At 46.9% G+C, this 12,500-nt stretch overlaps 1 protein-coding gene across 2 annotated transcripts in view; it reads right to left on the bottom strand.

Annotated features, from left to right (window-relative positions):
• Window positions 1-12,500, bottom strand: part of LOC130385828 (vacuole membrane protein 1-like) — a 61,643-nt gene that overhangs the window by 29,191 nt on the left and 19,952 nt on the right. For both annotated transcript variants that reach the window (XM_056594544.1, XM_056594545.1), the window contains exon 8: window positions 8,383-8,514. In XM_056594544.1, the coding sequence (XP_056450519.1) occupies window positions 8,383-8,514 (132 nt within the window). The remainder of the gene's footprint in view (window positions 1-8,382; window positions 8,515-12,500) is intronic.

The following is a 12,500-nucleotide window of genomic DNA, read 5'->3' as shown; positions in this document are numbered from 1 at the left end:
TGCCCTCCCGGACCGAACCACAGGCATGACACCTTTCCTCTCCCCTAAATATACCTCTTCTGGGAAGAGACTCTTTCATCTATAGCTCAATGTTATTTTAAAACGTCTGGGAGGAAAGAAGGCAAGAGTGAGTAGAGGAGAGGGAATGTTGCAAGATTCTCCGTGATCGACCGCCCGATCAGACGAGAGCCGAATCACTTACTGTTTGAGACGATACGGCACATTTCTGTGGGAAAACTGGGTTTTATTAGACTCGTGGGGGACCCTATTCATGGTTATATTTAAGTGTTTGTGTTTCTGTTTCAATTTAGTTACAGTTATGGAATTGAACTCTCACTCTCAGCCAATGAATCACGTTGTTATATTCAGGGATGACAAATCTAAACAAATCACAAAAAATTGTGATTTGTGAAGTCGATTAAGGTAATAAAGGGACTAATATTTCTTATCAAAGGAATCTAGGAAATTGCATTGTCAAAACATGAAAACATATACCTATATATGTGCTCATATATATTTTGTTGAAAGAAATGTTACCACAGCAAACAAATTAAAATGTTGTGCTTTTAGTAAAGCATATAAATAGTATATGGTAATACAATAACATATTTTTTTAAGTCCTATTTTTGTTATTGATATTTCAAACATTGTTTTTGAGCTGCACATACTTTCTTTGTCATTTGATTGTTATTTTGAGTAAAGACAGAAGAAGAATGTGAAGAAGAAATATGCAAAGACATCAACTATATCAACTATATAACTAGAATTAGAAATGAATAATTAACAAAGAAAATTCAGGGGATTCAAACTATGTTAAACTCAACCTTAACCTCTTTCTCTGATCCTATCCCACTTAATACATATAATCAACTATTTCACACATGACTGTGTTAAATTATGGTGAATATGTTCAGATCGGCTGTTGCTGCTTATTGACCATTAATTCATCTGTATTTATTGATTTTAAATGTAATAAATTGCAATTTATTGCAGGCTTTACAAAATGTGTGCTCTATTACAAAATACAAACATTCTCACCCCTAAAAATAATCACGAAATTACTCAAAAATTAATAAACAAACCAAATCAATATTTTTTAGATCATAAGTACTGAAATTAATAGTGTACCCATGTATTATCTATGAGGCCTTTGTTTCTGCATTAAAATGGCAAATCGAGACACCGGTAGTGGGAGGGGCTGGGGTTGGAGGGTCCAATACCTTATATGGTCAACAAAACCAGTACAGTACACTCATTCTCGGAGAAGTCCGAACCAGTAGACAGGAAATTCAAAAGACATGGGAGGTAGCCTATAACAAGGGGGTGGGGTTGAGCTGGGGAATTTGAATATGATTGGTTCACAGTTTGAAATTCTCCATCCAATCACGGCAGCTCTCCACAAGCCTGTTAGTTTAATTCCAGTTGCCTTGTGTGTCCCCTTTGTGTGTTTCTCAGTATTTGTGTCTGTGTGATTATATGTGTGTGTTTGTTTTACTGTGTGTGGTTGGGAGTGTATAGAGTGCACGTTTCTCAGCGCATGTGTTAGTGTGCATGTGCGCGCATGTGTGTGTGTGTGTGTGTATATATTATGTGTGTGTGCGTGTGCGTGTGTGAGTGTGTGTGTCTCTATGAGTATGTGTGTGTGCGTGTGTGTGTGTGTGTGTGTCTGTCTGTTTCTGAGCATGTGTTTGCGTGTGTATGTGTGTGGGTTTATGTTTGCGTGTGTGTGTGTGGGTGTGTGTGCATCTCTGAATGTGTGTGTGTGTATGTGTGTGTATGTATGTGTGTCTCTGAGCATTTGTGTGCACGAGTGACTGAGAGAGTATGTGTGTGTGTGTGTGTGTGTTTAGCCAGTGGGAGACAGGGCAGCTTGTCGGAGGACAGGAATGTGTATGGTTTACGGCTGAACCCGCCGTGCCCTGTGTCTGTGAGCGCCGGTACCTGGAAACCCGGCGCGCGCTCCACTGGGCCGGCACAGCCATGCAGAACCAATCAGCGCCATGGCGACCCGCAAGATTCCACCACATGAATCCCATCCATCCTATGACATCATGACCCTCTGGCTGCTCCCATTAAGCACATGCAAGCTCCCCGGGCTTAGCCAATAAGGAGGGAGCAGGCGGATATATAACCCCGGCGACAACAAAGGGGCACAGAGGGGAGGTGTTGGAGGTTAAATTAGTGGGTGAGTATGTGTTTGTGTGTGTGTGTGTTAAATTGTATGCGTGTGTGTGTGTGCGATTTTTTATGTTTTTGTGCGTGCGTGCGCGTGCGTGTGTGTGTGATTTTTTATGTGTTTGTATATGTGTGTGTATGTGTATGTGTGTGTGTGTGTGTGTGTGTGTGTGTGTGTGTGTGTGTGTGTTATTTTTTATGTGTTTGTATATGTGTGTGTGTGTGTGTGTGTGTGTGTGTGTGTGTGTGTGTGTGTGTGTGTGTGTGTGTGTGTGTGTGTGTGTTATTTTTTAATGTGTTTGTGTGTGTGATTTTCTCTATGTGTGTGTGCGTCCTACATCATGATTTACGCTCCCTGGACGAGACACTCGGGCTCTCCCTAATTCCGGAGCTCCGGGACGTGTCGATCCTCCGCGGTCGGGAGTCAGACACCCAGGCTGGGCTTGTTCGCAGCCTGTGGAAACTCACCATCTCCGCCAGGCCACCCCACCCATCACCACCCACCCACCCAGCCCATCGCCACCCACCTCCTCCAGGCCCCACCCATCCACCACCGCCTCTAGGGCGGTGGTGGGGCTTAGCCGACACTGCATCTGGGGAGATCTTGTCTCTCGGAAGGGTGCAGTGTCACAGAAAAAAAAAGAAAAGAAATAAGTGCATTGTTGTGTGCGAGGTTTACTCAGCACTCTCCGCCGCTGCCGCGTCCCCGCGCCCTAAGCGCCTGGGAACCGCCTGCAAGGGCTGAATATGGTTTATGTCTCGGTCATGTATTGGGGCTGTTATTACAACCGCTTCCTCAGACCAGATATAGCTCTAGGCGGCGGCGTTGGCGACACGCCCGCCGCGGGGTGTTAATGAATTATCTGAGCCGTTTTCTTTCTCGTTCTTTGAACGCGTCTGTGAGGTCACTAAGAGAGGTGACCCTAACAGAACCCGAGTGAGGCAGAACTTGTGTTTGTTGTGTATTCGTTTCGACTGACCCTGTGTGACTCTTTGTCTCTTCCGTTTTATTTCAGCAAAAATATAAATAAAAAGGATTAGATTCATCCATCTTTATTCAACGCTCGATTCCACACAGAGGGGCAACGTTAAAGTTAAAGTGAATCACACTTAAAGGGCGTGATTGCTGACGAGAGGTCGTGATTCGGTCTGGAGATTAGCACTGACGATATATAAACGTCTGCTGGCAGTCGCTGGACCGGTCCCGTGACAAAGTGGTGGGGGGGTCTCAACATGGATCAGATAGTTTGATATTAAACAGTCCGAACACACACACACATACACACACACACACACACACACACACACACACACACACACACACACAAACACACACACGACAACACACACACACTTGCCGTTGCCAGAGGAATGACAACAACCAGAGGGAGTGAAGGGGGGGAATAGAGAAAAGAGAAGAAATTAGGAAAAAAAACAATAAATACTAGAAAGGAATACTTCTTCCTGGTGTTCCGAGGGTGTTTTGAGGAGTCGGTGTTCGGGGGCACGGAGTTCAAACAGAGATGTTATAAGCAGAACCGGAGACAAAGCAATCCACTCCATGTGGAAAATGTATGTGTCAGTGGAGGGAAACTCTATGCAGCCTAAAGCCCATAGACACCCACGCACATTTTTTTCTCTCTCTCTCTCTCTCTCTCTCTCTCTCTCTGCCTCCCTCTGCCTCTCTCCCTTTCTCTCACTCCCTTTTTTTCTCAATGAAAGTCATTCACACACAGGGAGCGCGAAGACACACATCTCTCGCTTGGTTTGTGCCCCCCCGTAATCCCCCACTCGACACGGAGACGGGGCTAAAGTTCATCTCATTAGCTCCTCGCCAGCCCTCGCCCTCTCTCTCTCTCTCCCTCCATATCTCTCTCTCTCTCTCTCTCTCTCTCTCTCTCTCTCTCTATCTCTCTCTCTCTCTACTCTCTCTCTCCCTCTCTCCCTCTCTCTCCCTCCCTCCCTCCCTCCCTTTCTCTCTCTCAATCTCTCTCTCTCCCGCTCCTTCTCTATACCTCTCTTCCTCCAACTCTCCCTCCCACTCCCTCTCTCTATCTCTCCCCCACCCTCTCTCGCTCTTACTCTCGCTCTCTCTCACTCTCTCTCTCACTTACGCACATTCACTCGCAAACTACTAACAGGAAGTGGAGCGATTATGGGCTGCCCTGCTCTGACGCAACTGACGCTCAACAGTTCTTTCTAGAAGAATTCAAATCTATCCAGACACAAAAGGCGCACAAGAAAACACACAAGTACATAGACGCACATGCACACGCACACACGCATACAAAACTAATGCACACCCATGAGTCCACGTTGACAAATTCTTTAACAAGCTGTGGTTAAGGGGTAGCTGGTTTAACTCTGACTCACCCCCCCACCACCTCCCCCCCTTCAACAGCCCCCCCCCCCCCCCCCCATCCAACACCCCCCCCCCCCCCCCCCCCCCCCCCCCCCCCCCCCGCCTCCTTTCAAACAGTTTACTGGAAATAAAGGGGGAAGAAGAGGGAGGGGGCATTTTCGGAGAAGTCACGTGACAGGGCCGGGCAAACCACAGCACAGAGAGCCTTTGAGAGCAGTAGGCCAAGGGGGGGGGGGGCTCGGGCAGGCACACGCCCAGTGCAGATGGCTCTGATTTGGGTTACAGGAGATACGATCCTGGGAGTTGGCAATCAAGAATTCACAGCCTGTTAACCCCTTCCACCCCAGATAAAAATATATATCAAAAGATGAGAGAGGAGGGAAAACGTTTGAAAGAATGCAGCCCACAGCAGGAAATGACTTCATCATCGTGTTTCAGGCTCTGGCGGGACGGGCGCGGAATCTTCTAGAGTCACGCGGGGCGAGCGCTGAGCTTTTAAAATCTTTTCTTTTTTTTTTTGTCCTGTACTAAAGATTTAAGTGGAGCGGGGGAAGAAATGGCGGGTGAGCGTTACATCAGCGTCTAGAGCTGTTAAAAACGCCATGACTTCATTTTTTGGGGGAAAAATTTTGCGAGAGAGAGAGAGAGAAATATAAATTCCAAACAGCGTCCTGCCACCGTTCATCATCACATGCGGCTCGGGCAGGATGTTGGCAATGGGCCGCACACTCGGAGACATACCAGCGGGGTTAAGTCAAGCCGCTGGCACCCACAAATAAATAATAAAAATCCCCCCATGAAGCTCGTGTGGAAGAGGAAAGGCAGAGTCCAGTGGCGACAGATTTAAACGCTGCCTCTCCCTCAGCGTCCCAGTCACCCATGGGTGGGCTGGGGGAGATGGCACGCGGCAGTGAGGGAACGCACGCCTTGACATCCGTCCGAAAACAATAAAACCCAAACCTCTTACTTGTCCATAACCGTACCCTCCTAGGAAACGTCGACGCCAGTGGCGGTTTCCCTCCTCTTTACCGCCGTGCCTCCGGGTCGGTCTGTCCACACCAACCACGACGACCCTATTGATCGTTGGCTTGACACTTACGTCGGACACCCCTTGGAACCCACCTCTCCCTCCGTTAAGAGGTGTGGCGGTACAGGCTCTGAGAGACTGCCTGGTCTGGAGTCAGACCCGGAGGGGGTCGGGCGTCTTAAGAACCAGCGAGAATCACCGCATCCATGAGATGAGAGAACATGACAGCTATGAAGGCCTGCTAGCGTAGGCTGGCCACGTCCTTTCCGGGTAGAGAGACCTGCCACACTGCGCCCCAACGTACACATGCACCCTACGCAGATATGATCATGAGAAGCAGAGAGAGAGAGAGCGAGAGAGAGAAAGAGAGAGAGAGAGAGAGAGAGAGAGAGAGAGAGAGAGAGAGACAGAGAGAGAGACAGAGAGAGGCAGAGACAGAGAGAGACAGAGAGCGAGAGAGAGAGAGAGAGAGAGAGAGAGAGAGAGAGAGAGAGAGAGAGAGAAGAGAAGCGAAGAGAAGATGTCCAACGCAAATGAAAGGTTGAGAGGAAACGATAAAAGGAGAAAGGTAAGAGGAACAGAGAGTGAGAGAGAGGGTGAGCAGAGTGATAGAGCAGTGCAGCGTCCTACCTCTGTCACACTGATGCGGAGAAAGATCCCCCCCGCCCTTGTAACTTTAAGAATGAGAAAAGAAAGTGCATGATCAGAACAGAAATAGCATTAGCGTTCTTACGAAATACATATTCTCTCTCTCGCTCTCTCTCTCTCTCTCTCTCTCTCTCTCTCTCTCCCCCCCCCCCCCACCCCCCCTCTCTAGGACCTTAGGTGGAGCCGGTCTCCATCCAGTGGTGCTGGGCAGGGCGGAGGATGTCCCAGGTGTGGGCTGGAGCGAGGCATCTCGACAGATGTCTGGCCCAGATGCCTGGACGTCCCCCCCTGACACAGCTGGGGTAGCGTGGGCGGGTCCTTTAGGCCACATCTCTTTGTCTCTGACCAGCTTTGCTTGTTGTTTTCAATGTTAAACGTGTTCGATGGCGGCTTGGTTCAGATATAGATTTCTTTAGCCTTTCGTGTATCCTGTGCGGTTTTTGTAAGGTGGAAAAATAGCAACGAATAGTTGACTAGTTTCTGTGTGCAGTACTCGCCTAGTATTTAGGGTAAATCTCAAAAATCATTATAATTAGGGACGTTACCCATGTCCCTAACTTTGACAATTGAAGTGTACAAAATACACAGGTTTGTATCACTTCCTTATTATGTCCATGTTGAACAAAAGTGTTCCTTCCTAGTACCTGAACCGTCTATTTCTGATAAACTCTACCATTGTCTGACCTGCATATAGCCTAGCTAAAAGACTCCTAAAAGTGGCATCTTAAAGTAGTCTCATGAAGCAGGAGGTTCAACATTAAACCAGTGGTTCTCTATTTGCAGGTGGAAAGATTAAAGGCATTCCATGACGATGACAACTATGCAGTCGAAAGCTGGTCGGATTAGAGGAATCTGAAAACAAAATGGCCATTCTAGTTCCCCATTTACATCAGCAAGGTATGTGTCAAAGAATGGATGACAAAAAGCCTCTGGGCATTGTTGAAACACTTGTGAGGGCGTATGATATGGGAAAACTATTATAAAAGGTGCAACCGGCATTGCTTCACACCGAAGTACTTTGTGAATTCTTCCCACTGAGTCACTCAGTTGTGAAAGTACCCAGCTGCCAGTAGCAGCTAGTAGGGCATGCACACGCACACGCACACACGCACACACACGCGCACACACACACATCCTCAAGTCAGCACACAAAAATCATTCATACAAACACTCATTGACATCCACTTCATCCATTCACAAGCATGTGCGCACACACAGGCAGGCACACAAACTTCATTGATACGAGCATTCACCGACTTTCTGTCTCTTTCCACGCGCACATATACACAATCATCCATTCTCCTGCTTCCCCTAAACACACACACACACACACACACACACACACACACACACACACACACACACACACACACACACACACACACACACACACACACACACACACACACACACACACACACACACGCACACACACACGCACACACACACGCAATGCTATTTCACTATGGTTGGGGGTTGTCTCTTTACTGCCATTTCACAATGAGCGAAACAGACCGGGCCGGAAGTAGCCACCCTCAGAGATTGTGAGCGGGGGACATTAAAGAAAACAGAGAGACCTGATAAAGAGAGCTGCTGGAAATACTTCTGTACACACACCACAAGAGGTGTGTGTTCACGTGAGCCATTAACGGCATCTGATACGTCAAACGTATCACCTCTCCCCGACAAACACTTGATCTAACACACTTTTGAAAGAATAGAATATTGTTATCTGTAATAAAATAAATATCTGACATTCTTATCAATGCACTGGATCTCTGAGGTTGTAAATATGGATTAAATGAGATTTCAACATCCTAAACCAGCCCATTACGATAGGTGTTTGTGTGCATGGTGTTTGTGTGTGCGTGTGTGTGCTTGCATTTGTGTGTGTGTGTGTGTGTGTGTGTGTGTGTGTGTGTGTGTGTGTGTGTGTGTGTGTGTGTGTGTGTGTGTGTGTGTGTGTGTGTGTGTGTGTGTGTGTGTTGTGTGTGTGTGTGTGCGTGCTTGCGTGCATATGCGTGTTTGTGTGTGTGTGTATGCGTGCTTGCATGTGCGCATGCTGGCTTGTATGTGCATGTTTGTGCGTTTGTGCATTAGTGCGTGCGTGCGTGCGTGCGTGCGTGCGTGCGTGCGTGCGTGCGTGCGTGCGTGCGTGCGTGCTAATCACCTGTGCGTTAGCGCCCTGCTCCATCATCTCCTCAAACTCCTGATAGTCTTGGTCGTTGGGGTTGGCGCCGGAGAGCCGGGCTGCGCGCGCCATGAAGTAGGGAGGCAGCTCTCCTATGGCCGTACCAGCCCCCTGTGTCCCGGCGCGGTAAAGTGACATAAACAGAAAATCACAGGAAGAGAGAGAGAGACACACACAGTTCAAGCCATAACACTGGCCGTTGGGCTCCGTCAACCTTTTTATTCAAGTATTTCAACATTACAAAACATTCAATAATTAATTGTTATTTATTTGATTTAAATGAAGAACCAGCAACAATACACCATTGATTGTATCATTTAAATTATGAAAATAAGCTAGGCTATATCTTTTGACACACTGTCTATATTCAAACGATAAGCAAGTAATTTATTGTTGAACAACTTCTCCATGGATTGACTCAGAACTCTGGCGTCTACGATGTTGTTGAGGTGGCGAAGGAACATCATGAGTAATATCGAAAGGAGGGGAGACTTGTAGAGGAGATCAAAGGGAAAGTATTTCTAGGTCTAGGTAAAAAAATAAGCCTAATTAACTATTAGCTCAAAACCGGGCTACCTATGTTGTTTACTTCGATACGACGATAAACGACTGTGTGTGAATGCAAATGTCCCTCCAAACATACAAACAAACAAACAAACAACAACTATCCTAGCTCTCCATCCCAACGACAGAGGTGGAAAGCTGTCCTCGACCAACCCCGTTTTACATTGGATGATTGGTAGCTAGTTAGTTGCCATGACGGCAAGGCCCAAAGAAGTGTGTTGAATGGAGGCGGGTCAATGCCGAACCCCTACCAGACGGTTGGCTGCGGACACCCTGTTCCCCAGTGTCTTTCTTTGATGTGATTTGGCAGTTTCACTCATAATGCGGCCGATGTGCCTTAATCTCCCAGGCCAGCTGGCCCTTTCTCCGCTCACACTCCTTCTCCTGTGGATGTTTGTGTTGCTTGTGTGTGTGTGTGTGTGTGTGTGTGTGTGTGTGTGTGTGTGTGTGTGTGTGTGTGTGTGTGTGTGTGTGTGTGTGTGTGTGTGTGTGTGTGTGTGTGTGTGTGTGTGTGTGTGTGTTTCGGTGTTTGTATTGGAGAGTCTTTTTAAGTATACATGTGTTTTTGTGCGTAGGACTGTGTATTTGTGCGCGTGTTGTGTGTTTATCTCTGTGTGTGTGTGTGTGCGCGCGTGCGTGCGTGCGTGTCTTTCGGTCTTTGTGTGTCTGTGTCCGTGTATAACTTGTGCCTGCTTTGGCAATTAGGTTTGTCAACCTGCGTGTATGCCCTATTCTCAAGTGGACAGGGGTGGATCAAAAGAACAGAGCAACAGAAGGACTGATAAAAGAAAAGAGGGGAGAGGGGGCAGAGAGAGAGAGAGAGAGAGAGAGAGAGAGAGAGAGAGAGAGAGAGAGAGAGAGAGAGAGAGAGAGAGAGAGAGAGACAGAGAGACAGAGAGAGAGAATGAAACCGAGAGAGAGCGAAAGTGTGTCAGTAAAGAAGGGGGGCCTCTCTCCTCACCAACCCAAAAGACTGCTAAGAGCCAAAGATGTGTAAGAAATAAGGGTGTGTGTGTGTGTGTGTGTGTGTGTGTGTGTGTGTGTGTGTGTGTGTGTGTGTGTGTGTGAGGTGGGCTGTCTTCTTGTTTTCATCAAGAAGTGGCCCGACAGGTGTTTCCACCCACGGCTCTGACAGGAATTGGTGATGGCTTCTCTACAACGAAATGGAGAGATTGGGGGTGTGTGTGTGTGTGTGTGTGTGTGTGTGTGTGTGTGTGTGTGTGTGTGTGTGTGTGTGTGTGTGTGTGTGTGTGTATGTGTGTGTTAGTGTGTGTGTGTGTGTGTGTGTGTGTGTGTGTGTCTTTCTGTCTGTCTGTGTGTGTGTGGGTGCAAAAGTGGATGGTCAAGTAAATCAGAACCATAAAACCTTTTCCAAACACTATGTGCAAGTTAGTGCAAGTGTGTGTGTGTGTGTGTGTGTGTGTGTGTGTGTGTGTGTGTGTGTGTGTGTGTGTGTGTGTGTGTGTGTGTGTGTGTGTGTGTGTGTGTGTGTGTGTGTGTGTGCGCGAGTGTGAGTGCGTGTGTGTGTTTGTGTGCGAGTGTGAATGTGTGTGAGTGTGAGTGCAAATGTGGATGGTCCTGTAAATCAGAACCATAAAACCTTTACCATACACTTTGTGTAAGTTAGTGCGAAGTGGCTTTGAAGTTTGAACGTTGTGCCTAATTGGCCGTTAAACCCAATCTGCTAGCGCCTCCCACGATAACAGACCTGTTGACCTTCAACGTGTTCTGTAAACATTGTCTGTTCGACCGCTGTAGCCGCTGCACATCAGGCTATTCGCAAGAAACTATAATGATTGTATATTCATCACTGAATTATGGTAGGGTGAATCTGTACTTTCCTAAAACATCTCAGATCTATTTGTCAACAATTCACTGTTATAGACAACCATTGCAGCCCATTCCAGTTAGGGTGAGCTTCGCAGCTTTTTTCTGTTAGGCTGTACTGGCCTGGCATGGCCCGGTTTGACTCTGCACGTCAGCCCGATGCTGCTGCGACTTGCGTCTCCATAGCTAGAGGGCTACCTGCTGTAGGTTGTGTTCTGAACTGCTGACGTTGTTCCGTTGTAAAATATAGCCAGCCATCAAATTTGATGGATTGATTGATTTAAGACACAATTTATGTTTGATGTTTATAATTATGTAAACTGCTTGTTTCAGACAGCCAAATTGTATCCACCGAGTTATATACAGAGAATTATATCCGCGATGATGAATTCGGTTGGACGCTAAATAGTTTTTGTTTGCTTCCTAATCTTTATTATTTGAAATTAGAAAAAAAATGCCTTGAATATCCCTATCAGCGTCCTAATAATGTGAATTATTGTCCAATGTCTAGTGGGCTTATCTGAAAGAAATCTCTCCTTTTTCAACCAGCCATTTTGTATGGCAAGGGAATATTGCAAAACATAAATCACTGTAGTGCACTTCTATCTTAACCTTCATTACCTTCTTTGAAGAGGCTTACTAACTTATAGGAATGAACAAATAAAGCAGAAACAAGCTGTTGAGAACTCTAGCCATACTCTGAGTGACTGGCGTCTCAGACACAAGAAGGCACAGTTATTGTAATTCTATATTTCTAAAATAGCAACTTCATGTTCCGAACAGCAAACAGGGCTGATGTCAACGCAGCCCCTCTCGGGCCCGGGCCGGGCCTGCTCAAGAGAGGGTCCTTCTCAGCGCGACTCGGCAAAGCTGGGCACGTTTAAACTGGCAATGGAAACGCAAATCAGAACCCTTGTTTTTACGCCACACGGCTAAAAGGGCCAATGGGAAAGGGCCATAGCAGAAGTATTGAGGCCACGTGTTAAAGTCAAAGCCTATATCTGTCTGCAGCAAAGAGTTGCGACCCGGCCATGACCTGCCGTCATTTAAATATCTCTTTGTTCTCAATTTAAAGTTCTCTTTTCTCTGAATATTTATCTCTTTCTCTATAATCCTGTGTGTGTGTGTGTGTGTGTGTGTGTGTGTGTGTGTGTGTGTGTGTGTGTGTGTGTGTGTGTGTGTGTGTGTGTGTGTGTGTGTGTGTGTGTGTGTGTGTGTGTGTGTGTAGAAGAGCTAGTGAGAGAATAGTTGATGTTATTTTCTTCTCTATTCCAAAAAAACAAAGTTCCACCTCACTCAGAGATGTAGGCCTTTATATCAGGAACAGAGGAAGTGGTATCATCAGTGTGTGTGTGTGTTTGCGTGTGCGTGTGTGTGCGTGCGTGCTTGTGTGCATGAAGGCGGCCTGTCTGTCTGTCTGTCTCTCTGTGTGTGTTTGTGTCTGTCTGTCTACCTGCCTGTGTTTCTGTGTGTGTGTGTGTGTTTCTGTGTGTGTCTGTCTGTCTTCCTATGTTTCTGTGTGTGCGTGAGTGCGTGCATGTTTGCGTGCGTGCATGCATGTGTGCATGAATGTGTTTGTGAGACAGGAAGCTGAAGCGAGCGACAGCAGCGGTCACGAGGTTTGGCGAAGGTGTGAAACCACCAACACAGATCAGGCGGGAAATCACCGTAGAAAACGGGGGGGGATTTCCAAACGCAGCCCAACA

The sequence above is a fragment of the Gadus chalcogrammus genome, chromosome 7, assembly GCF_026213295.1.
Source record: "Gadus chalcogrammus isolate NIFS_2021 chromosome 7, NIFS_Gcha_1.0, whole genome shotgun sequence".
Taxonomy (NCBI): Eukaryota; Metazoa; Chordata; class Actinopteri; order Gadiformes; family Gadidae; genus Gadus; species Gadus chalcogrammus.
Note: the sequence above shows the minus strand (reverse complement) of the source record. Positions and strands in the feature narration are given on the sequence as shown.